The sequence below is a fragment of the Phaenicophaeus curvirostris genome, chromosome 2 (genome assembly GCF_032191515.1).
Source record: "Phaenicophaeus curvirostris isolate KB17595 chromosome 2, BPBGC_Pcur_1.0, whole genome shotgun sequence".
In the NCBI taxonomy this organism is placed as follows: domain Eukaryota; kingdom Metazoa; phylum Chordata; class Aves; order Cuculiformes; family Cuculidae; genus Phaenicophaeus; species Phaenicophaeus curvirostris.
Genome location: NC_091393.1, coordinates 20,766,009 through 20,792,663, shown reverse-complemented (window position 1 = coordinate 20,792,663; position 26,655 = coordinate 20,766,009). Strand labels below are relative to the sequence as shown.

Below are 26,655 nucleotides of genomic sequence, written 5' to 3'. Positions count from 1 at the left end.
GCACTGGTGAGACCGCTCCTCGAATCCTGTGTTCAGTTCTGGGCCCCTCACCACAAGAAGGATGTTGAGGCTCTGGAGCGAGTCCAGAGAAGAGCAACAAAGCTGGTGAGGGGGCTGGAGAACAGGCCTTATGAGGAACGGCTGAGAGAGCTGGGGGTGTTTATCCTGGAGAAGAGGAGGCTGAGGGGTGACCTCATTGCTCTCTACAACTGCCTGAAAGGAGGTTGTGGAGAGGAGGGTGCTGGCCTCTTCTCCCAAGTGACAGTGGACAGGGTGAGAGGGAATGGCCTCAAGCTCCGCCAGGGGAGGTTTAGGCTGGACGTTAAGAAAAAATTCTTCACAGAAAGGGTCATTGGGCACTGGAACAGGCTGCCCATGGAGGTGGTTGAGTCACCTTCCCTGGAGGTGTTTAAGGGTCAGGTGGACGAGGTGCTGAGGGGCAGGGTTTAGTGTTTGATAGGGATGGTTGGACTCGATGATCTGGTGGGTCTCTTCCAACCTGGTTATTCTATGATTCTAAGAGGGGCCTGCAACAGAGGGGCGGGGCCTGGTAGCCGGGGGCAAGGCCATAAGCGGGGGGCGGGGCAAAGGAGCCAGGGGGAGCCCAGGCACAGAAAGGGCGTGGTCAGGACGAGGGGGCGGGGCCAAACGAAGGGGCGTGGTCAGGCAAGGAGGTGGGGCTGGACCAGAGGGGGCTGCAACAGAGGGGCGGGGCCTGGGAGCCGGGGGCGGGGCCAAAATCCGGGGGCAGACCCGGGGGAGGGGCCAAAGCCGGAGTGGAGGGGCCAGAGCTGTGGGGCGGAGCAAAGGAGCCAGAAGGGTGGGGTCAGGGACGGGAGGGGGGGGGCGGGCGGGCGGGGGGTGGTTCCCGGCAGGGAGGGGCGGGGCAAGAGGCGAAGGGGCGGGGTCGTATTGGGCGGGGCCTAACGTGGGGGCGTGGCTTGGTAGCCTGAGGGGCTGAGGTCTGACTGGCTGAAGGGGCGTGGTTATACTGCGAGGTGGGCGTGGCCAACAGCCCATCGCGTTGCATGGTGGAGTGGGCGTGGTCAGCCGCTGGTGGGCGTGGCCAACAGCCGTTGGCTGGGGCGGGCTGAGTGGGCGGGGCCAATCAGAGGTGGGCGTGGCCGCGCGTTTGGGGCGGGGCCAGCGGGCGGTGCGGAGCGGGGCGCTGGGGGAGGACGAGGGCGACCAGGAGGAGGAGGAGGAGGAGGAGGAGGAAGAGGAGGAGAAGGGATAAGAGGAGGAGGAGGAGGCTCATATTCCCTTCCCCGGCGCCGCGGGGATTGGGCCGGGGCGGCCGCTGACATCACGCGCTGGAGCTGCTGCAAAGGGGAGGTGGAAAATGGATGCTACGAGGTACCTGAGTGGGGTGGGTGTTTGTGTGTTTGTGTGTCTCTTTCTTAGCAGTTTAGCTCCTCTTTCTCGTTTTCTCCCCCTTCTGCTTAAAACGATATAACGGTCCTTTCGAGCAAAATTACCTGGATTGCGACAGCAGGGATGTTTTATCCCTAACACTGCGATCCCTCTGCTTGCTCCCTTGATTCTGCGTCCTCTTTAAATAACGCCGGTTCTGATCGACAGGGATGTATTTTCCATGAAGAAAGGGAGGGAGAGAAAAGTTTGTTTCTCTGACTTTGTCTTTGTGGGAATTGTTCCGGGATATTTCATTTAAATTGAAAAAAAAAAAATTTAAAAATCTGTGATATAGAAGGAATGGCCTCAAGTTGCTCCAGGGGAGGCTCAGATTGGCTATTAGGAAAAGCGTCTTCCCTGGCAGGGTTCTCAGGCGCTGGCAGAGGCTGCCCAGGGAGGTGGTGGAGTCCCCATCCATACAGGTGTTTAAAAGATGGGTAGATGAAGTGCTCAGGGATAGGGTTTAGTGGTGGACAAGTAATGGTTGGACTCGACGGTCTCAAGGGTCTTTTCCAACCAAGCGACTTAATGAAAACAAGCCACAGCTACCTCGATTTCTTTTTGAATGAAAACCCTGGTGTTCTACTTGTGCTTCGTTCTTTTTTTCGACAAGGTGTTTCCCACACGAGAGCCGTGGCCGGGGCAGGAAAGCCATTCCCAAGCGATTCCAGGAGCAGACCCCGGGAACTGTGGGGATTGCAGCCTGCCTGCAGCCCCTACTTCTCTGGTCCATGCCTTGCATCGCATGGAGATGTGTGACAGGCCCGGCGTGTGCCAGGCACTGATGCAGATAAGGACAAGAGTTTGGCTCTGTCACTGCCTCTGTAGCTGTTACTTTGATCATAGAATCATACAATGGTTTGGGTTGGAAGGGACCTTAAAGATCGTCCGGTTCCAACCCCCCTGCCATGGGCAGGGACACCTCCCACCGGATCAGGCTGCCCAAGGCCCATCCAACCTGGCCTTGAACACCTCCAGGGATGGGGCAGCCACAGCTTCCCTGGGCAACGTGTGCCAGTGCCTCACTACTCTCATTGTGAAGAATTTCTTCCTAATGTCTAACTCTTCCCACTTCCGTTCACCCTCATCCCATCACTCCATGCCCTTGGAAAAAGTTCCTCCCCAGCTTTCTTGTAGCCCCCTTCCATGCTTCCAAAGACTATTAAGTTCTAAACTCCCTCACCCTACTAAATACAAAAAAAAAAAAAAATCAGTTGCAGAAAACATATCCCGGGACCTTTTTTGCAATATCATGTTTGTCTGTGTTAGTGGGAGAAAAGTTAGGGTTAATTTGAGATGAAATTCATACTCATCTCATGCATCTTTGATGCAGGCACATAAATCTGAGGAATGTTTCTGAAAATTTATAGAAATAATGTAAATCTCTGTGTAAATGTTTGAATAACACTGAAATGTGAGTTCTATGTGACTGCGTAGAAAAGCATATCTGCAAATTTAAATTAAACTGTGAAAAATGCAAGCTGGAAGAACAGGGAGGGAAACATACCTATGGTAGCTTGAAAAAGAACAGGAGAAATTATCTCTAGAATACAAAAGTTAAGTTATCACTGAGCTAATGACATTGTAAGTCTTCACTGTACCCTTAATGCTAGGAAATCTGTTTTCATTGAAAGGTTCTCCTGATACCGGGTGAAAGGGCTAAGTAAAGAAAGGAAAGAAAAATGTTGGCTTTTAGGTCTATAATATTTTATTGCAGGAATTTTGTATCGTTTCATACTATATAACAACACAGCAAGTCAAAACAGTCTGTCGTATTACTTGGTAAAATGGAAAGTTGCTAGGCTGCAGCCTTTGATTTAAAGCTTTCCTTCACTGCCCAGGAGCTGACAGATGCTCTAAGGTCGTGTCACACCACGTGATGCAATACTGAAATCTTTCCTAATACCGCAGTACACTGCAGTAAAATGGTTTTAATGCAGATTACCGAGAGATTATTCAAACAGTTCATGTTACTTCCATGTAACGTGAAGCAAATCAGCGTGTTCCTCCCGGCAGCGCTGCCCTGCTGCAGTGCTTCACTGCAGTATATTGCAGGTGCAGGAAACTTTTTGACACCTTTCACGCTGCCCGGATTTATTGCTTCAGAAGGGGAGGGTGGGGGAGATGTAGCACAGCAGTGACTGCGTGGTCGATTGGAGAGAACTAAGAGAGAACAATTATTTTCACATTGTTCTTGAATGATACTGCATCGAAAACATTTGACAGACTCATCTCTAATGTTAGCTTGTTAGTTTAAGGTTTATAGCATTTTACTTCTAAGACTTAAAACTCATTAGTGTCTTGAGGGTAATATTTTGCCAAAAGAATATAATAAATTTCATGACAACTGCTTATTTTTTCTTTCAAATGCAAAAGAGAATGCAGCTTAGTACAAGAAATGCTGACATGTGTAATTATTCAGTGAGCTACTGCTCCAGGCTTCTGAGTCAACTGTCTCACATGTATGCCAAACTGCCGCTATGGCTTTCTTAATATTCATTACTGCTCTATGTTTGATAAATACCGTGGGGTTTGGTAGTGTGGTTAAAATATTACGTCCCCGGTGAATACAAGATAAGTTGCTGAAGTTATTTCACATTAAAGATAAGTAAACTATTTGTGGGTAGATTCCGCCACCTCCCCAAACAGTAATAAAGAAAAATTAAAAGAAGTTTTGTGTGTATAGCATTTTCAAAACAAGCTTCTTTACAGAATGTTTTTCAGGGAACTTTTCATAAATCTTAAGGATGATAAACAAAGAAGAGAAAAGGAATGAAGAGAGAAGGTCAAACCAAAACTGTTGGCTCTCAGCTGAGATTTGACCTCGGGAGGAGAGTCCTGGAGGTGAAGCTATTTTGGAGAAGAGGAAGTAGAAGAAGGTAATGAAGTCTTGAGGCTAATGGCAAGAGTGTGTGTGGAATGGCAAAGAAGGCCAGAAAAGAGGTGCAAGTTGTTTAGAGACTGAAGCTAGCTCGGAAGGGTTTTATAAGCTAAGAAGGCGTCTCTTAACCCTGAAATAAATAAGCGATACTGGTGCCATTTCAGAGCCTGCACGATGTGTCCACACTTTTGCACAGGTATGAGAAGGTGGGAGGTAGCGTCCTGTAAATGCTTGTTTTGATGGGATTCACAAGGAAAGAGAGCAGTGGCAAAGTCCCGGGCGTAGCTGAAGTTTTCAGCTGGAGGCTTGGAAGCAGCCCTTCACATAAGCAATGCTGAGGAAGGAAGTGGTGGTAGGTAATTGGGCAGAGGGCTGAAAAAGGAGAGTTCTGCTTCAGAGACTCCACATAAAAGCAGCAACGGGCAAATATTTGCAGTGGAAAGGGATGGGACCACAGGGGAGGATGTTCCTCTGATTGCAGTCACTCTTCAGTGCAGCTTTTTATCTGTTTTTCTAAGTTGTGGGAGGGAGGGGAACAGCATGGAAATTATGTCCGACTTTTGCAGTTTTATGGAAGAGCTGAGCGGGGAATGTATTGTAGCAGCAGCCCTCCTGCGGGGAGATGAGGCAGTGTTGACCTAAAATATTCTTTCAGTCAGTCTCCTGCGATAACCTGTTCTGACTCGGCAGTCTGGCCCAGCAAGATACTTTCTTCCCTTACTCTTGCCCTGTATGCAGATTTGCAGTGCAATCTATGGACTGGTGCATCTTCCATCATAAAGAGCTCATCAGCTTTTTATAAGAGAAGCTAAAAATCCCAGCTGAGTACCATGGGTTAGGCTGAACGAAGGAGAAAAAAAAACTGCTAAAAGAAAATAGGATTTTATTTTGAGTGGAGAATCCATGTCTGCAGAGAGCTGCTGACCCCCCCACCCCCGCAGTGTGAGCGGTGGGATTTGATTGGAATGGTTGGACTCGGTGATCCAGTGGGTCTTTTCCAACCTAGTGATTCTGTGATTCAGTGATTCAAGGGCACTCAATAGCTCTGAGAAAGCACGTCTCTGTTCCAACAGATTCAGGCCTTATGGACCTCATTTTGCGAGTGCAAGGCTCCCTGTATCAGTGAGCCAAAAGAACAAGGTCACATGCCAGATCTGGTGATGTGGACATAAGCGTAGGAGATGATAGATGATATGATTTCAGAGTAAGTGAAAGGGTAAGATCATTTCCTTTTGCTGGTATGCTTTGAGGACTCCATTTCTTCTACTTAAGTTATAATTAAGTGAAATATTCTACTTAAATGACTACTTAACGGGTTAGAAGGGTTCTTGAATTAGCTAATACTTCTTAACAAAATATTTGGATTTTTTCTAATCAAAAGAGGAACCAAAATAAATACAGTAAAAACAAAGAAGCAAGTAAAGTCAGTACAGAAAATGTCATTGTATCTGAGCATTATCAGCTTCACTCAATGAAATAATTGTCTTTTTCCCTCAATGTTCTCCTTCGTGGGTTACATATTCCATGGTGTCCTTTCTAGCAGTTTAAACGTGATGTATGAGGAGATGTTGTGGGAGTTTCTGGTAGATGATTAAAGCTTATAAAATACATCCTTAGGTGAAAGAATAACAATTTCCAGTTTCATATAGGCATCCCATTTAAAAAAAAAAAACCCCTGTTAAACGAAGTTATGTGTTCTAAACTGAGCGAGCTTATTGCAAATCTTTGTTCTGCAAAAATTGTTATATTTCTGCCTCGTGCAGTGCTTTGAATGTTTGGAAGGCACACTAGCATTAGTTAATTCTCCCAATGTCCTTGAAATTAGGTAAATATGTATTTTTATTTCAAAACCTTTGAAACAAGAATCTAGACTATATGGATTCCATTTACCCAAAACCAAACTGTGATGCCGGTGCTGCAGGTTGGAACCCTCCATGACTGGAACATTTTACCATCTGCAGATGACTTAGGTGAACATGTAAATCCAAATTCCACCTGCTTTATATGGGTAATCACCCTTATCTGGCAGATTCGTCAACTCACACAACTTGCTTTTTTTTGCTTCCCTCTGTTTATTAGGCTGAATGTAAATTGAATGGAGTATGAGCCACGCAGTTGTGCATTCATGGCTTACAGTATTGCTGGAAAAAATGCTGGCAGGAATTCTGTGGGCATAAATTGACTTTGCAGAAAGAGTATGATCTGGATCCTAGATGAAAAAATACTGCAAAAGCTCCTATGGCTTTTTTTTTGTTACAGCAGTGATATGCCCCTTTGTCCTTGGTTAAAATGTGCTCTGTATTCATTTTTGACAGTGCTTAATGTAGCAGTTGTCAATCTGAAAGTGGCCTTGCATCCCAGAGGGAACTGTACTTCATTAGTAATTTATGTATAATAATTGGAAGTTGCTTAAGGATTGTTTCAGGCCGATATACAACACTGGTCATTCAGCTCATATTAATTTATAAAGTTAGGTTGAACTACATAAATTGAAAAGACATTTAATTCTACAGGAGGGAAAAGAAATAGCTCTAATAAGGTTTGAGGTTGCTCTTCTTGCAGAGAAGATGTTTTTTTTGTCAATTCTCCTAAGTGCACACAGCTACTCTTCATATTCCCTGGAGTTAGAGGACAACGCACATGTCTTGTTACAGCTCATGACCTCTAATAGTAATGAAGATTATTTTTTTTTAACTGGAGATCATCAAGTTCATTCCTTCCTACCAAGATGCTGCAAACCCAAAGCAATTGAGGAAGAGCTTTGGACTGTAAGAGTAGGCACTTTGAGTATTAACTGAGCATGACTTCTAATCTGTCATCCCTCACCTATGACAGCCAATAAAGACACATGAGTAGAGGTGGTTAAGATGCTGCTAGATTATTAAACACTCACCAGAGCTCAAGCCTGATATTTTGTAGCTGCCATTTCACTTCTGTGCTCTTAGAGTTGAAGGGAGAATGTCACCGATAGCAATGCTTTGGAACAGCACAGCTTATCAGGAAATATAAGATAGCTTATGCCACCTTATAAAATGAGTAAGAAACCTCTTTTTATAAACTCTCACACCAGTTTATCAGTGGGTTTGTTTGGACAAGTCCAGTTTGCAAGCAAATTAGTTGCATATGATCACTATGTCTTCCTTCTAGGACACAAGGGTATGTGAGTGCTTGGCTGTGACATAAAGCAATTGCACACTTATTTTACCTCAGCCCAAATTTGCATGTGGTCAAACCTTTCCTAATGATTATGCCTTATCATAACCATCTTTAGCCAAAATAAGTGAATACGTCACTGGTCGTTTAACATCATAATTTGGGACCTGTTAAATTGTGTTATGTTGAATTAGCCAAGCCAGATCAGAATGAATGCAGCCAAGTGTTGGATTCTACAGAGCCATGTTGACTTGTTTCTCCTCCCAGGTTACTTAGTGCTTCTAAAAGTTTGGATATATTAACCTGTGTGGAAAAAAACTTTCATATGACTGTTCACATTCATAGAATTATAGAATCATAGAATCGCCAGGTTGGAAGAGACCCACCGGATCATCGAGTCCAACCATTCCTATCAAACACTAAACCATGTCCCTCAGCGCCTCGTCCACCTGTCCCTTAAACACCTCCAGGGAAGGTGACTCAACCCCCTCCCTGGGCAGCCTCTGCCAGTGCCCAGTGACCCTTTCTGTGAAAAATTTTTTCCTAATGTCCAGCCTAAACCTCCCCTGGCAGAGCTTGAGACCATTCCCTCTCGTCCTGTCACTTGGCAGAAGAGTCCAGCACCCTCCTCTCTTTAGATATCTCATCCATTTCAGTAAATAAACTGGTTTTTATTGGTTTGTATATTAATATATTTTGTTAAGCATGACATTTGTGAACAAGCAAATCAAAGCAGGAATGAGATTTCCATCTGTCAGCTGTGAAATAGCTATTTAATTAAGGTACTAATCCATGATGTAGAATTAAGATAACATCCTGTATTTTGTTATTTGGCTTCTTGTTATCTTTATGGGAATCTTTAACTGTTTGTGGGATGAAGATATAGATAAATAAATGATAAGTGGTTTATAGTTATGTGAGGTAACCAAGGTCCCATTTAAACTCAGTTTAGTTGCTGGGGCCTGGAGAACAATTCACTTCCCTATATTTATGTGTTCAGTGTAGTTGGAAATGCCAAGAGCTAGTAACCCTCATCAGCCTGGAAGAGGGTCTAGGCCCTATGTGACATAAGTGCTTGTCAGAAGAGAGTTGGAGGACAGGCATAGTAATTTATGGTATCCAAGATTGCACCAGGCAATTCAGGCAACTGAACTGAGTCCTAGAGCATTTGAAATAAGCTGAACTGCTTTCCGGGAGCTTTAATTGTATTCAATAGGGGCTTGAATCTTTTGAGTATTGGAGGTGCTTAAGGCTGAGACATCTCCAAAGGGACCTCAAGTGATTGCAATGATAACTTGGATACCTCATGCACCCATGACACCTAAATGTAAGCATCTTAATCTAGAACTGAGTCCTGTACTGAAAGCCCAGTAATGATAACAGGTTGCTATTTTGAAATGTATTAAAATTAACACCATGTTTTACTGTGAGTTGAATAATTATTACTTAGAACAAAGGCTTTGTGCTTCTAGACATATTAAATACACCTGCTTAGCAAATTGGTTATTATCGCTTTGCTATCACTCAGTATTACAAATAAAAGTAATGACCTCATGCAAAAATCAGAGGATTTCCAATAAACTTCAAGCTCGTCATTTAAGCCACAGGCCCATGAAGGGCTTTGGCATATTTAGGTATTGATGTTGTTTTATAGATCTTATGGTTGATAAAACTCTTGAGGGCACTACTGTGAAAAATAATAATAACTGGATGAATTCAATGGGCCAGTCAAATGGATTTTAGCATGTGGGACAAGGTATGGGCCAAATTCTGTGTGTAATCCTCTGGACTCCAAATGCTGATAAAGCTTTGAAGTCAACAGGACAATCTGCATAAATAAGGGCAGAAGATTTTGCTTTACTGTGAGTAGGATCACTTCTTGGAGAAGTATCTCAGACAATCCATAGCTGGCTACACCAGGACAGTGATGTACAGTCACAAAGAGAGCTACTGGATATCAGTAATACGAATTATGTAGTTTTATCCTTCCCGTGGAAGACAAGTGTGATCATTTCTGTACATTGATAGTCTTGAAAATTGCAGTAATGTTCTGATAGATGCTCCCCCAAATTTCCTGCTGAATTTGGAATACAATTATATAGATGATCCTGGAAGATCTGTGCTCTCTTGTTTCTCAGCTGAGAGCAGCAGATTTGTGGTTTCAAGTCATATTTTCCTATAAAATGACTAGGCTTTCGCACTGTAAATCTTTTGAGCAGTAACAACACTTCGGCATTCTTCCAACAGTGCCCAGTTCCACTGAGATGATTAGTAAATCCTACCCTGCTTTCAGGAAAATAAGATTAGAACCTACAACAGGGCATATATCATATGTGTATAAGGCCATCTTTTCTATCATGCCCTTGCTACAGAGAACCCAGAATTCTGAGATGTCAGTGCAGCCCAAGAGTTTTATTCCCACTTTATATTTAATGTCCTGAAAAGTTCAGTGTAAAATGCTACAGTCTTAAGTAACACAAACCAAATCTGAGGCTACCATTCTTTATGCTGAGTTGGAAATAGTTTTGAGTGAGGTAGATGAATTTCTAGCCCAGTAAAAGTTGTTCTTTTGTTTGTTTATTTGTTTTTTCCAAGGAAAACCGGGATTATGAAGGGCTGAACTTAGAGCACAGGCAATGTAAAATGTTAGTATTTTATTATAGACGGGTTGTACATTTGTGGTACAGTTTCTCGTTTTGCTGAGATCTTTGCAAAGCCCTGTTTTAAGCCATGGCAGATTCAGACCCGCTGAGTGAGCCTACAATCTCATGTAAATTTGTAAGACTTTACACTGCATTCACAGAGAGGGAAGAGGAATAATGATCTCGGCATGCCATATGCCACCTCTCCAGCTGAATGGAAAAGACTGTCAGTCAAAGGGTGAGGTATGTCTTTAAATGATTTTGTGTTTATTTTCTTGAGTTGTTCTGGCTTTTTAGGTTGCTTAGTAACGATATTCTGTGTGCAAATTTGTAGCATCTGTGCAGAATGTGAGGTGTTAACATGTTTGTAAAAATTAAAGAGTCCAATTAATGTTGCTTTTGCAGAGCTTTAAGATTAAATGGCTCCTTCCTCTTTTTGTTCACATTCAACAAATGACTTGATTTTAGAAAAAGTATAAGCTGAATTTCTATAGTAGAGCAGTGATAAATCATAAATTTGGACTTCAGTACTTCTCAAAGAAGTAGCTAGTGTTTTCAAATGGAGAGCACAGCAGAATTAAGTAACTTGCAAAGCTTTCAAGGGTCATATAATTTTGTCTCTGTGGTTAGTAGCTCCACACAGGGAAATGTCTGTGAACGATTATGTATCTTCCAATGAAACCACTAAACAAAGCACTCGTTGTCAGAAATGTTACTTGGTGACTTGCAGAACTGCATTGGAAGGATTTTAAAACAGAGAACCAGATACACTTTAACAGACAACAGACTTCATCCTTTTGCCTCGAGACAGCAGAAGGTCTGCTAGAATCTTACTAATCAAGAATAGAAAAAGCTAATATGTGATGGGTAGGACCAAGCCAGCTTCTTTAAGGAGGCATACCTACCCCTGTGTGGAGTCACTGGGCAGTCTGGGGAGGGAAACAGGCACTCTCAGACACTAAGTCATCTGCTGTCTTTTAGGTACATCTTGGGGTGAGATGATTCATCTCTCTGTGGTGACTGAGCCAAACGTGGTTAGATAACCTTTCAATTTTAAGGCAGTAAAAGTTTGGTAAGATTAATCCCACTCCTTAAGCTATATTTTTTTTCCTGATGATACAGTACATTTTGGCCTTGATCTGTTTTGGCAAATAAAGCATTTCAGAGGGAGGCATCTGCAACAGTCCTGACTCAGACAAGGTTCACATTGACTCCAGTGGGAGAACAGGGTAAGAAAACACTGCAGGATTTCTCTTCCAACAAGTGAAGTATTGCACTGTTCTTTTCCTCAGTAGAGACATTTTGTTCTACCTTTCCGTTCCCTTTAATCACTGGCTAGAGATGATGCCAGCAGGCAGTTAGGCATTATCCCCAGGACCCATGGATTGTCACAATAAATTCTATGAAAATACATTAATCAAACATAGTTTGATCAATGTCTGCTGCAGCAACTGAAGCCATAGGCCCACAACGGTAAAATACTAACAATCAACTGTTATGCTCTGTTCCTTTTATTTGGCAACGTAATTTGTTATATTATCTGTAATGCTAGCAGTTGAGCTGATGCCCAGCAGAGAAAAGAAAACGTGGCCAGTTGCTCTTGCTGCCCCACAACTGTATGTCTGCCTTAGCCTCTTCAAGAGCATCAGGAGCAACAGGACTGAGCACAAGCCTCGGAAAGCTGCTGCAAGGCTTTTGGACTCCTACTGGGAACAGGACTATATCAACCCCATCCCTCCTCCATGAATATTGTGAAATCCATTCCTTATTTCTCTCGGCGTCCCATATAGCTTATATTTTAACTTGGCAACTGTTAATACTCTTGGTGAAATGAGTCTAGCTGTTTACTACTACACCCTCCCACTACAGGCAAGAATCTCCACAGCTCAGAAGATCTTTATAGATAACGTAGACAAACTGCTGAGCTTCGAGTCCTGCCATGACCATAGTAAAAACTGTCCTTTGCTCTGAGTGACAGGATGGGTTTTCATGCATCCAGGTGCTTGTCTGGTGTGACGACTGAGAGGGATTTTGCTGCCCTTGTGCTTCACGCAGGCTACCAGTGGCACCAGGCTGCTGTTGTGGGCTCTGAATATCCAGAAGCCACGTGTCCATTGACTTCATTAAGCTGTAGAATATGTATGCAAGCCTGATACCTTCCAAAAGCTGTCGGACTTAGTACCGATGTGCTCGGTCAGCACGGCGTGTAGGTGAATAGCCCCAGTGCCGTGACAGGGAATCCTCACTTACACCCCGTGCTGTGAACAGCCCATGTATTCCGTGCACCCCTGGAAACCCCAGGCTGGCTCGCTAACCCTGTACAAGCGCCAGACCACGAGCACATCCCGTGGCTCAGAGAATACTTATCTCAATATAAAACAAGAGACAACATACAAGCTGTTAGAGGACTACAGGGGAACATTAAGAAAACCATAGCAGTCAGTCAATCAGCTGCTAATCTTAGCGCACTGGCAATTCTAACTTCGCTGCAATTCTGTTGACCTTCTGTGGGCTTTTAGGAGGGTGATGAAGTAGCTCAAAACTACCAGGGGCCAAGGAGGGGAAAGCTCAAAGTCCTTTCTTTAAGAATCAGAAAAACGGGCAATGGGGATTCCTGTGTTGGGTTGATCAGAGGCAGAAGTTAGCATCTTCAGGGCAGATGAGAAACGTTAAGCTGACTGGGGTATATACTCACTTTGAAAAAGACAAAAGAACACTGATAGCCAATGTGATTGCATACGCTGGCTGTTTTAAATCTGGTATATTGTTATTTGGACAAATATGTCATTTCATGCCTCACCTTTGAGTGATATAAAACTTTTCTTCCTTTGGGTTCTGCTTTTTCTATATGTTTATTCATTTGAAAGATCCGTGCCTGTGGTAGGAGGATCCACTCAGCGTGGATTGGTGGCAGCATTAGGCCTTCTCAGGCTGTCTCCTCTCCAGAATTTACATGGGATGGATGCTTCTCCACCTTTCTAAGTCTCCTTAAAGAAAATTAATGTGAATTCTTGCAAACACGGTCTCCTTTCTTCAGCACAGCTATGACGCCCAGCACATTCTGCATAAAAGCATGATTAAATACTCTTTTTAAATGGAGATTTCTTGCATTGTATCAGTAAACATGTTGACAAGGGCACAGCTGTCATTCACAAATTAACAAGTTCCCCCTGTGTGAAAAGCCTGCTCTCACAGAATCACAGAATCACAGAATAACCAGGTTGGAAGAGACCCACCGGATCACCGAGTCCAACCGTTCCTACCAAACACTAAACCATATCCCTCAGCACCTCGTCCACCCGTGCCTTAAATGCCTCCAGGGAAGGTGACTCAACCACCTCCCTGGGCAGCCTGTTCCAGTGCCCAATGACCCTTTCTGTAAAGAATTTTTTCCTAACGTCTAGCCTAAACCTCCCCTGGCGGAGCTTGAAGCCATTCCCTCTTGTCCTGTCCCCTGTCACTTGGGAGAAGAGGCCAGCACCCTCCTCTCTACACCTCTGCTGAGGTGTAGCGCAGACGCGGTGAGTGGTGGTGAGCTGGGCTTCTGCAGACGGACTGACATTGTTCCTTAGAGCACTGCAGCCAGATTTTCTCGCTTTGACATAGTAGCCATGCATAATTCTCATTTCCTAGCTCCGAGTTACCTTTTTGACAGCATCTGCGTGAAGCACTAGGTCTGCCTCTGACTGATTGAGGCCAAGTAAATAGCAAATCACACTGTCATATCTGGGAATTCATAAGTTTTCAGCTCTGTAGAAGTACTTTGCCTTTATGAACTTGACAGGCTAAACTATACATTTGTTGGAAAGAAGATTAAGGCTTGATAAAATTAGATTTTGTATTTATTGTTTTAGCAATTTAAGAGTAGAAAATATCTTCTTTTAGTATACTGGAAACAAATGAGCCAGTTAAATGTCTAGTAGAGTTTCGTAACATATGTTACATTCCCCACTTTCGTGTAAGGCATATCAGCTTCACTAGAAAAATAAGGCAAAAAGTATGACTTGATCATTCCTCCCAGTGTAGAACTATAGTGCTTTAAAGCAGAGAAATGGTCTTCTGCTTTAAAAATATTGTTTTATGTAAGCAAAGGATTTAGCTGCATATTTGAGTCTGGGTTCTTCTTGAACTCTTCATGAAGCAACTCAGCTCTCTTCCAGTCCTCCGCCTGTCATTTCTTTTGTTCATCAAGTTTTCCACTGCCAGAATGTGTCATACCTCATCCAGTCAGTTGTCCTGCCTTGTTCTGGGTTGGTTTTTCATGGCTGCAACTGCACATCTTGCTGCCTGCGAGATGATTAAATACAGCCCTGGAGTCATGTGTCCCTTCTAACAGCATGTAGAGCTAGTTCTTGCCCTTGCTTTAGGGAAAGTTTTTGTCATACCTGTGTCTTTTAGTCAGAGGCTGGGGGCTCCCTGATGTTTTGAAAACTTTTGCTGCGGAAAACGTGGTCATAATAGATAGTAATATGAAAGCAGTAGTGTGGCTGTAATATGGAAGCAAGGCCACTGTGAGTAAAAGCTGTTTGTGTGTGGGTTTGGAGCAAATTGATGTAAGGAGCAGACCATTTTCCATCATTCAGGGGAGATATAATATGCTGCTTGTCGTGTTTCTTCAACCAAGGTATTTTCATACCAAGTAATTACCAAAATCCAGGGGATTTTTGAAGTGTTCTTGTAACATCCCTGTGGCACGACAGAATAACAGCTATTTTTCCTGTGATGTCCTGTAGGCTGTGTTTGTGTGACAAGAAAACCACTTAACAATGAAAAAATTCACACTGTTCGATTTTGTAAATGATAATTCACTGCAAATTGGAGAGACTTCATGGATACAGGACCTTCCCAGTGATGACAATGAACTAGAAAGGCTTCTGAAACCAAATGAGCATGTTCTAGTAAACTGGCCCGTGGGCGAAAGAAAGACAGAAAAGCACCTGGTGAAAGTTGTGTACATGAGTGGTGAGTGCAGTTGCAGAGCCTTTGTCTGATATGAAATTTTAATCTAGTTGTAAGGTATTGCTACCTCATTTTCTGTGCTTTGGCCATTTTTTTCCCATCACTTCAGATGACCCCCAAGAGCTGGTGGAAATTATGCAGAAGATATTACAAGCGGATGAAATTACAAAAATACAAGTCCTTGGAAAAGGCAAGAGGAAGAGGATAGAAATGATATTCTCAGAGAGTGAAGACAGTGACCTGGATAAACAACAGGTGAGTTTCTATCTTTATGTGCCTGATACTAATACTGGTGGGCCCATGATGGCATGAAAGAGACCATAACTATTGATTTTTCACAATATAATACCCAAAATATGTATAATAAAGATAGGAACACCAGGAATCTTCAGTAACTCATCACAATAACCCATCAGAATAATTAGTTAGGTCAATATATTTTATCCTTTGCTATTTAAAGAGAGAAGTGTTATTCAAGACTTGGATGCTCTGTAGCTCCATTACATTTTCTCCCACAAGACAGAAATCTGACAACTGCATGAGGAAGGGATCAGGTTTTCTGAGCTTTGCATTTTGCTGAGATTTGCTGTGACAAAATATAGGGAAGGTAAACAGAAGGGACACAGTAACAGGGGATGAGGAAAAGGCTGAGGTACTTAATGCCTTCTTTGCCTCAGTCTTTAGTCGTAAGGAGGGTCGTTCCGTCTGTGTACAAACCCAGGAGCTAGAGGAGCATAATGAGGCTCCCATGATCCAAGAGGAGGTGGTCGGAGACTTGCTAGCCCGACTGGACAGTCACAAGTCTATGGGGCCGGACGGGATTCACCCTAGGGTACTGAAGGAGCTGGCGGATGTGCTGGCCAAACCCCTTTCCATCATCTTCCAACAGTCCTGGAAGACTGGGGAAGTCCCACTGGACTGGAGGCTGGCTGATGTTGTGCCCATCTACAAAAAGGGCCGCAGGGAGGACCCAGGAAACTACAGGCCTGTCAGTCTGACCTCAGTGCCAGGGAAAGTCATGGAACAGGTGATGTTGAGTGCTATCATGAAGCACATGCAAGAGAACCGGGTGATCAGGCCCAGTCAACATGGGTTCACAAAAGGCAGGTCTTGCCAGACTAACCTGATCGCCTTCTATGACAAAGTGACCCGGCTACTGGATGAGGGAAAGGCTGTGGATGTGGTCTTCCTGGACTTCAGCAAAGCCTTTGACACAGTTTCTCACAGCGTTCTGCTTGAGAAACTGTCAGCCTCTGGCCTGGACAGGCGCACACTCTCCTGGGTGGAAAACTGGTTGGATGGCCGGGCCCAGAGAGTGGTGGGAAATGGTGTGAAATCCAGCTGGAGGCCAGTGACAAGTGGGGTTCCCCAGGGCTCAGTGCTGGGTCCAGCCCTGTTCAATGTCTTCATCAATGATCTGGATGAAGGCATCGAGTGCACCCTTAGCAAGTTTGCGGACGACACTAAGCTGGGTGGAAGTGTCGATCTGCTGGAGGGTCGGGAGGCTCTGCAAAGGGATCTGAACAGGCTGGACCGCTGGGCAGAGTCCAATGGCATGAGGTTTAACAAGGCCAAATGCCGGGTCCTGCACTTGGGGCACAACAACCCTGTGCAGTGCTACAGACTGGGAGAAGTCTGTCTAGAAAGCTGCCTGGAGGAGAGGGACCTGGGGGTGTTGGTTGACAACCGACTGAATATGAGCCAGCAGTGTGCCCAGGTGGCCAAGAAGGCCAATGGCATCTTGGCTTGTATCAGAAACGGCGTGACCAGCAGGTCCAGGGAGGTTCTTCTCCCTCTGTACTCAGCACTGGTGAGACCGCTCCTCGAATACTGTGTTCAGTTCTGGGCCCCTCACCACAAGAAGGATGTTGAGGCTCTGGAGAGAGTCCAGAGAAGAGCAACAAAGCTGGTGAAAGGGCTGGAGAACAGGCCTTATGAGGAGCGGCTGAGAGAGCTGGGGTTGTTTAGCCTGGAGAAGAGGAGGCTGAGGGGTGACCTCATTGCTCTCTACAACTACCTGAAAGGACGTTGTGGAGAGGAGGGTGCTGGCCTCTTCTCCCAAGTGACAGGGGACAGGACAAGAGGGAATGGCCTCAAGCTCCGACAGGGGAGGTTTAGGCTAGACGTTAGGAAAAAATTCTTTACAGAAAGGGTCATTGGGCACTGGAACAGGCTGCCCAGGGAGGTGGTTGAGTCACCTTCCCTGGAGGTGTTTAAGGCACAGGTGGACGAGGTGCTGAGGGATATGGTTTAGTGTTTGGTAGGAACGGTTGGACTCGATGATCCGGTGGGTCTCTTCCAACCTGGTTATTCTGTGATTCTGTAAACAAATCTTAACAAAAATTTAGAAACACATTTTAAAAAATGCTAACCAAGAATGCCAAATGTACCGTGAATAAAAGTTTGTGTTATGCTATGAGATACTGTAATAAAAGGCTATAGGAATGCAAAGGCATTACTATGCTCTGGTTTACAGGGGAAAATGATGAAGCACATAAAAAGAAAGAAGTCATTGCAGGCATCTGCTCCTGCCAACATCCTGAGTCAACTTGGAACATCTTTAATTAGCAAACAGGTAAGCATCTCATCTTCAGTGATTCTAACGTATCAAGCAAGAGCAAGCTGAAATGTATTTGCTTGGGAGGGGGGCATAAGACTTTTGTTCTAGTGAATTTAACAGTTCTAAAATACACTACCTTAGAGAACTGGTGAATGGACAACAGAGAGCAGTACCTAATGGCCATGTATTACCTTGACATTTCATTCTGACTTTTAATAGGAATGGTTATTATTATTATTATTATTATTATTATTATTATTATTATTATTATTATTAAAATGCACCAAGTCTGTTTTGATATTCTGCATACAAAGAGAATATTCTGATTTCGCCAGATATTTTAATGCTAGTTTTAATGCTTTAATTTTATGTTGTAGTCTAAAGCTCTAAATTACCACATCTTACTCTTTTCAGAGAGAACCATACTCGGGAAGCAACTTTCTGTACAGCGAAAGCAGCAGTGATGATGAAGAGCCTTTATTTCAACTATCCAAGGTAGAACTGTGTGCCAAAATAAAAAGTCTCAAGAGGAAGCTGACAGATACCATGAGAGAAAACTGCCGCCTAAGGCAGTCCCTGGTGATGCTTCAAGGTAAAGTCAGGGGAAATATTTTGATGAAGAGGAAAGCCTGAAGGTCATGAAAAGCTTGATTTATAAGAGGCCATTTGGATGGGAGTTATGGGTGCTCAAGCACCTGACACGATCAAGGCTACCATTAGCATCTAAGTCTTTGATACATGGCAGCATTTAATTCCAGCACCACTTAATAAAAACCTACCTTACACAGAGGCCATGCAATCCTGGAGTTCAAAATGGAAAAAAACTGTCTAAATCCTGTCAGTTGTTCCCAAGAGAACCTTTCTGTATGCTGTGTATAACCATCAGCTAAACTCAAGCACTCCACTGACCTGTCCAGCCAACCTTATTTATTAGCATTCTTTCTTGATCTACTGAAATAGTATTTACTCTGGCATGATTTCGTTTCTAATTGCTTTGGTAATTCCTCATTACTGATACTCTGAGTTAGTTCCAAGTGCAACACACTTAGTCCTTTCCCAGAGGTGAACCATTTTGTTCTTTCGTAAATGATTCCTTCATCACTTAATGATCATCTCTGTAGCCGCTCTTACTTGCCCTTGTCCCTTACTCGGAGGCAGTCAAAACTGAATCCAAATTTCAAAACGTTAGTGAAGGAACAAGGTTTAGAGGGGATTTGCTCCTTCCCTTACTAGCTACCTTATACCATCACTAGACAGCCTAGTATCTTTTTTTACTGTCATATAATTTTCCAAGTGCTTATCAGTTTCATTGCCCATCTCATTCCATTCCATATGTTATTCATCTTGCTTTGAATCATTCATCTTCACCTTTTTGAATGTTGTTTTTAAACATTTTGTTAGTCTCTGACAACTTTTCTTACATGTTTAGGTCCATTTGCTTTACATCTTAAGACTTGTATTAGTCTTCTACAGTATTTTCTGTCATTTAGTGATGCTGTGTCCTGCTGATTCATCATCCCTGGCATCCTTTTCACTCTGCTGAATTGATTCTTCTTAATGGACTCAATAGAAGTTTATGTTTGAAAATTAATATTACTTAGAGAATGGGACCTTTAAAAGATATTCTCTGTAGATTAAAAGAAGAGGAGAAAAAAAGTCTATGTAATTTCTTTGAAGAAAAAATATCAAGTATAACATTACCTAGACCATATTCATTACCTATGGACTTGTAGGGATTTTGAGATAGCAAAAAGAGAAACAGCCAGCTTAGTGCCATGATGGGCATAAACTGATGGTTCCTCTTAGCCTTGTAGAGAATGGATCTATCCTACTCTAAAAGCAGAGGCCGTATCTTCATGGGTGGGGACAGCTAAATGGCAGGAAAAGCTTTGAGAGAACAAGAAAATAGTATGTCAAAGCATCTTTGCTGACTACCTTGATTCTTTTGCAGTATGACAGGGACCTAATTACAAAAACGTACATTCTTACGTAAACAGAGTCTGAAAGCTTCAGTTACTTTTACCCATCACTTTCTGTTTGATTTCAGTGTTGCCACAGGCAGTCACCCAGTTTGAGGAACTGGTGGGGATGGCTGAAGCACTGCTCAAAGGGGGAGTGACATCATCGGCGTCTAGTCTGCATTCCCACACTGTATGGAAAACATCTAACAATTCGTTAGCAGATTCATATGCAGCTATGCATAGTAACTCCAACTCACCAATAACTCTGAACGTGGAAGATGAGGAGCAACAGACCGAAAAACAGGTCAGTAAAAAGGCAATTTCAAGCATAAAAAATAAAGCTCGATCCAGTGCACACTTTACAGTTACAATATAACAAATATAAAAAATAAACATCAGTACAATCATTTTATCGTCATTCAATTGGTGACATGACTAATGAACTCCTTTTGTGCAGAAGGCTCTTTCATGAGAAATGCTAAGCTTAATTCAGTGTGCTGCTACACTCCCAAACTTGCTTTGATTTCAGTGGCTTTGCATATCTGCAACTAAGGGCAGAATGAGGATGCGTGAAGAAAACGGTGAGAGCCAGGGACAACTTCCAGCCTAATGTTTTGGATGCTAAAATGGAATGGTAGTGTTATAGAAATAATCTAAGACAAATACCAGCAGCCTGTAAATAATAATAAGTAAATAGAGAATGGTACATTTCTACTCTTGTTCCAGAGACTGGCCGGCAGTTAAGTAGGAATACATACATACATAGATACTGAATAAAGATGTTCTGTTGTTCTCTGAAATTATACCAGAACATAATTGAGAAATCTCAGACACAGAGGCTGTATATGAAAAATGTAAAGAGTCAACCGAAAGAATAATTCCAGCTTCTGCATTTACAGTTTACATACACATTCTTGTATGCTGAGTCAGACCGGTTGGTGGAAATCTTTTTCACATTTAGTCACGCAGTCCCCAAAACCAAAGAAATTTATTATGAATTATCACAGTGTAATGTTTTGACAGAATATTGCAATACACAAAATTTGACCTAACATCTCCAAAGAAGAGAAGGTTCCAGGGAGGCACCTTAGAGCAGCCTTCCAGTACCTGAAGGGGACTACAGGAAAGCTGCGGAGGGACTGTTTACAAGGGCATGCAGTGATAGAATAACAAGGAATGGCTTTAAATTGGAAGTGGCAAGAGTTAGATTAGACACGAGGAAGAAATTCTTCACAATGAGGGTGATGAGGCCCTGGCCCAGGTTGCCCAGGGAAGCTGTGGCTGCCTCATCCCTGGAGGTGTTCAGGGCCAGGTTGGATGGGGCCTTGGGTAACCTGGTCTGGCGGGAGGAGTCCCTGCTCATGGCAGGGGGGTTGGAACTGGACGGACTTTAAGGTCCCTTCCAATCTAAACCATTCTATGAAATGAAAAGAATTAATTTTCTAAGCAACGAGGTCTTACGTAAGAGAGGGAGCTTAAAATTGCCTATTTAGGAGAGATCAAGCATTTAGACTGCACAAGTGCTGTGTGTTCAAGTCACTCTCCAGATGTCACAATTCTTAGGGCGCGTCTGCTCGGAGGCAGGAATATTGGCTTGGGCATAGTGCCAGGCTCCCCAGGCTGTACAGCTTCCAGACCAGAACTGGACCCCAGCCAGCCTACATGGAGTGCAAGCACCAGGATTTAGATATGTCTGAGCATGTCCTGTCTCCACTAGTGAGTAATAAGAATTGCTTGGTGACGCGTTTCCTAGGATGAATAGAGATCCTTAGTCTGGCACACACATGCTTCTGAAAAATAAATCAACCTCCATCTATGTTAAAACCGTTAAATGGTATACAAATTTAGCATCAGAGATTACTTTTGAAATTGTGGTTTTGAAAAAAAAGGAAATTGTAAAAAATATATTTCAGAGGTAATGCTGTATAATATTTCTAGAGAACTGCCATAGTTACATCTGTGACCTATTTTCTTTTGCAGTTCAAGATCGAAAAGTGGCAGATTGCGCTTTGTAACAAGAGCAAACCTCAAAAGTTTATAAATGACTTGATGCAAGCACTTTATACACACGAGTACATGGCTACACACAGCCTGACAGGTGCAAAGTCCTCCTCCTCGAAGGATAAAGCTGCAAAACCGGCTATGAATCAGAATGAAGTTCAGGAAATCATAGGTGATGACTTGTTAACATTACTCGATGTGACAGAGGGCTTTGTCTGAGGGAGGGGCTGTAATGCTTAACAGCTGGTCTACTCAGGTGATGTGCAACGTGTTTCATATTTCCTTCTTGGCTCCACACATAACCCATCTGTTTCAAATACTGTCACTGAAGTGCCAAGTACCACTATTGTGTGAATTCTGTAGTTTTTCCTTAGTGGCTACTCAGCACAGGGGTATAAATTTTTTTACCCTCTAAAAGTTTAATTTGCAACAGTCAAGCTTGGAGCATGCTGATTAACAGAAAAGGGAAGGCAAAGCGAGGACACACTTGGATCAAGTTTAAAACACTGTCTGCTGTATTCTGAAGTTAGTGAATGTTATGAATTCTGACATTTTAAATAGTGCTGGAGGCAAAATGAGACAGTAAATAAAGAAGACAGGAGTACCGATCAGAGAAGCAAACAAAATTTGTCTTATGCTGAGGTTTAAGGAAAAAAAAAAGTGTTTGGTGCATAGGAAAGAGAATAATTCTTTTCAAGCTCTTACTTCCACCTGAAAACAGTATTTTGTGAGCACATGAAGCCTGATTTTTATTTGATTCACACCTATAGCTTAACATTTAAACAACATACATAGCCAAAGTTGTAGTGGAATCCATTGCCCATTGCCATTCCCTTGGACATCCCCAGTTCTCTTGGTTCCCTTCCCAGCTTTGTTCCAGTTCCTCTACCTTGGTGCAGTTTTGTTGAAATTGGCTAGGAGTTTCAGAAGTTATTAATTGCAGAAGCCTCATTTCCTTAGGAACCGAGCTAGAGAAGAAGGCCCAAAATCAAGAAAGAGGAAAGGGAAGAGTGCATAAGATGGTGAAAATATTTTCAGAGGTGGTAAGATGAGGCAATTTCAAAATGATGCGTGCAAAAAATTAAGATTTCATGGGTGAGAAGTACAGTTGTATTCAATGATCTTAATGGTCTTTTTCAACCTAAATGTTTCTATGATTCTAAGAAGTACCAGTGACTTTTTTAAAGGTGGATTCTGGGGAAGGGCCTAGGCAAAACAGAAAAGGGAAGCAGAGAAGATAATCAGAACATTGAATACAGCGTGCTGTGGAGAATTGAGTGACAAAGGGGAGCCTATAGAGAAGTCAAATAAGTTTGTTAAGGGAAATGAGAACACTCCTGAATTCACATAGAAAAGTGTCAACGTTATACAAAAGGAGAAGAAGAAAAATAAGATGGAAGCCTGGGATTTCTAGGGCTGTAGAAGCTGAGTTAGTAGATCATATTATTTAAAGAAAGTGGAAACTGTAAGACTTCAAAATGAAATGAAAGGCCTCTCTCATCAAGATCAGAAAAGGGAGACAGGATGAGCAAACACAAATTGCTCACTCCGGGAAGCCACTGTGGCCCTGGAGTTCCCTCTGTGTTTGCCAAGAGCCGGCACAGCAATATGGAAGGCACAGAGAAAAAGTAAAAGCTGGCACATGCAAGATCTATGAAGCAATGTATGAAGACAGCAAAGTAACTAGAGCTGAAACTAAAGTAGCTGGAAATTTCAAAGGTGCAATAAATGCATTTTAGATCAGACATCTGTGGTTTCCCTGATTTGGAAGCCTCGTGTAAATGTATAATCTCTTTATTTTGCAGGAATCACAAAACAGTTGTTTCCAAACACAGATGATGCTTTAATTAGGCGAATGATGGGACAAAAACTGAACAATTGCACCAAGAAGCCAATTTTAGGCAAAGATCTTAACTCAGGTGCTTTTCAGAAGCATAGCTTTTGGTAAGTCTTAAATTGTAGCCTGCAATGTGTATTTCCATATATTACCCTGTAGTAACAAAATCTAAAAGCAATCTTAAAATTACCATGAAGATGCCTGTCCATAGATGCATTGCCAAGCAAGTAAATATTTTTGTAAACTTGTACAAATGTACATTATAATACAGAAGCTGTCCAGCCTAACGTTACAGCACAAAAAGAAATTGATCGTTCTAGACAATGCAGCACAAGGCTATTAAAGTACAGGAACAGAATACAGAAGTAAACACCTGGAGTTACTTTGATTGATATGTCTGTTTTAGATTTGGCATTATTTACTTTTCTTATTATTCTCTGTAGGCTCTCCAGGGACCAGTCAATTTGATTTTCATGTCACCTCTTGTGCCTGAGTTAACCCCCAGGGAAAATCACACCTCATTTGTACCTACTGATAGAATTACTGTCGGAGAATTAAATTATCAATCTTTTACTGCCAGCAGTCTAAATTATTGGGGCAGAGAAATTATTAAATAACATCTTGCTTATTATGGGCATTGTTACCTTGTGAACAAGACTAGTGTAAAACTGCTGAACTCATTTGTATGGTCAGTGAAGTCAGCTATTTGCGTAGCACTGTTTCTGCATATACCAAACATGCATATCCCAGAACAGCTGTGGCTGGGAGGGACCTCTGGAGATTGGCTAGTTCAATCCCTGCTGCTCAAAGCAGGGTCACCTAGACCAGGTTGCTCCAAGCCATGTACAGTTCAGTGGAGTATCTCCAAGGAGGGAGACTCCACAACCTCCCTGGGCAACCCCTGCCAGCATTCAATCATGGTGAAAAAGTGGCTTTTCCTAATGTTCAGGTGGCACCTCCTGTGCTTCAGCTTCTGCCCAGTGCCTCTGGTGCTGCCACCCAGCACCACTGAGAAAAGGCTTCATCTTCTTGATTCACCTTCCCTGGAGGTGTTTAAGGCACGGGAGGACGAGGCGCTGAGGGACATGGTTTAGTGTTTGATAGGAATGGTTGGACTCGATGATCCGGTGGGTCTCTTCCAACCTGGTTATTCTATGATTCTATATTAATACACATAGATAAGATCCCCTTGAGCCTTCTTGAGGCTAAAGAATCCCAGCTCTTTCAGCCCCTCCTCAGGAACAGGATAAAAGATTAACAAGGAACAGGATAAGAAATTAAAATCAGTGAGATGGGGAGAACAGATTTGTCCTTACTTAGACTTTCCCTACTGAAGTAATATTTAATTTCTTCCTAGTTGATTTATCTCGTGCATGTTTTAAAGTCTGTATTTGTAACTGTAAGACACTTCATAACCTAAAAAAACAAACCTAAAACACCCAAAGATATTATACTACGTTACAACAAAATTGCATGAAAAGTAGCAGTGCTTTGCTGCTAAAATTCCTCTCCAAGCCACTTGAAAGTACTTCTGGACCACTGGTAGACTATGAATTCCTACTTGAGAAATACTCGGGTAATATCTATTGGAAGAATCCACATACACAGGTTTACCTATCTGGAAACAATCAACAAATGCACCAGCCTGGCTAAAATGCAGTTTACTGTTAATGCTTTTCTCCTAGAGATGAGAAGGCTTCATGAAACAAAGGTCCTCTGTATCTGTAACATACAGTGTGCATTGATTCACTGTAGGATTTTTCCCTGTCCTTGACACAGGTGGTAAAAATAACAGCACAGAAACAAAGACTGTCTTCTTTGGAAGTATTAAATATTTTATATTTTAAATCTTTATCTTCAGCAGATGAATCCATAAATTTTGCTCCTTCCTGAGTCTTGTCATGCTGTACAGAGACAGCCTTGAGGGGAGGATCTTGAACTGGCACTATAACAATTCTGGGTTGGTTTTTAATACTGCCTGTAGGCTTTCCAATTTAAACTTGATATCTTACAAATATCTGGTACTGATAAGTGCTTATGTAAGATTCAGCCCAATATCTATTGAAACCAATGCAAATACTGCCTGCATCATCTCTCTTGAGAGGATGCTTATTGTAATTAATTCATTTTAGAACTTTCAGAATTACCTCACTGTAAAAGCATTTATACACCTTGTGAGATTCTCGAGATAACAGTGGCAATTCATTTAACTCATAACACAGGTTTCCTCTGTAAGAAAATCAGGAGAATTTAAAAGTGCTTACAGTCTCACTCCTCTTCCCCAGTTCATCTCCCAGCGATGATGTACAAAGAGGGGTCAAGAGAAAATCCTGTTGTGCAGGGTTGTTACCTTAGTAACAACTTACACACAACTTACTATTCTTAAAACTGGTGATACTGCAGTTTTGGTCTCCTCCCTTGCTGCTCCCCCTTCCTTGCCCACCTCCTCTGCCTTTCCCTAGAATATGGTTAGGATTCAAGAGAAGGAAGTCAGTCAAATCTAATGAGACAGACAAGTCACCATTTCAGTTTCATATGGCTGAGGTGAAACAAGGAAAAGGGGAATGTGTCAATGAAGAAAACCAGTTAATTAGCTAATAAACAAACTCCACTGCTCAGAAACTTAAGAACAGTACTAACTGCACATTTAATGTTAGTATCTGAAGCTTGGTTATCAATTGTCTCAGCAGTGGTTCAGCAGCTGCTCCTCAGGGCATCATCTCTTCTGCTGTTCCTCCCAGCAGACAAGACCAGCAGGATGATGATTCACCAGCCGCTAATGCACAAATTCAGCAAAGCGACAGCCGTCTGCCTCCTCCACCTCCCACCGAACAAGGTCAGCAGGAGTGTTTGCAACCCAAATCTTCCAAGGTGGAGCCTCATCCCGATAGAAGCTCACCAGCGCCCTCTCCCAGCCAGGGTTCCGGACATGATCTCAGGAATTCAGACAAAGAATAACACGAGGTATCTCATACCAGTTCAGATCTCGACGGAGATTAAGGATTAGCATAAAATAAGGGGAAAAAAATAATATCTAAATGGGTCTAGCAACAGTGGGCAGAGATGCTGCAAGCAGAAAAGAAGCCTGAGAACCATTTTCTCAGACAAATGAAAATCCCACAACACAGAAAAAAAATGAGGGCATATTAATATCTTTGGCTTTAAGATATTATTAAATATATGCATGTTAAACGGTAATTAAAAAAATTAGAGACTTGTTCTGAAGTATGTAAGAGTTCCCCTTAGTT

The 26,655-nt window shown here is 42.7% G+C and overlaps 1 protein-coding gene across 4 annotated transcripts; it reads left to right on the top strand.

Moving 5' to 3' along the window:
• The first annotated feature begins 1,267 nt into the window (after nt 1-1,267).
• On the top strand, nt 1,268-26,425 carry BEND6 (BEN domain containing 6). 4 transcript variants are annotated; one of them, XM_069851452.1, is made up of 10 exons: nt 1,268-1,356; nt 4,126-4,292; nt 14,823-15,051; nt 15,158-15,303; nt 17,525-17,623; nt 18,023-18,200; nt 19,656-19,873; nt 21,550-21,742; nt 23,376-23,514; nt 26,149-26,425. In XM_069851452.1, the coding sequence occupies exons 3-10, from the start codon at nt 14,856-14,858 to the stop codon at nt 26,363-26,365; spliced, it is 1,386 nt and encodes a 461-aa protein (XP_069707553.1). In that variant the 5' UTR covers nt 1,268-1,356; nt 4,126-4,292; nt 14,823-14,855; the 3' UTR covers nt 26,366-26,425. The 4 variants fall into 4 exon arrangements, with proteins under 4 accessions (XP_069707553.1, XP_069707552.1, XP_069707550.1 ...); XM_069851451.1 differs by having other exon boundaries at nt 26,098-26,425; XM_069851449.1 differs by having other exon boundaries at nt 26,095-26,425.
• Nucleotides 26,426-26,655: the final 230 nt, after the last annotated feature.

Bases quoted from the DNA above. Each gene is read 5' to 3' on its own strand.
- BEND6 (XM_069851449.1), top strand. From the start codon at position 14,856: ATGAAAAAATTCACACTGTTCGATTTTGTAAATGATAATTCACTGCAA. The intron at 15,304-17,524 runs GTGAGTTTCTAT...TCTGGTTTACAG, and splicing joins GTGACCTGGATAAACAACAG to GGGAAAATGATGAAGCACAT. The intron at 21,743-23,375 runs GTGATGACTTGT...TTTATTTTGCAG, and splicing joins TGAAGTTCAGGAAATCATAG to GAATCACAAAACAGTTGTTT.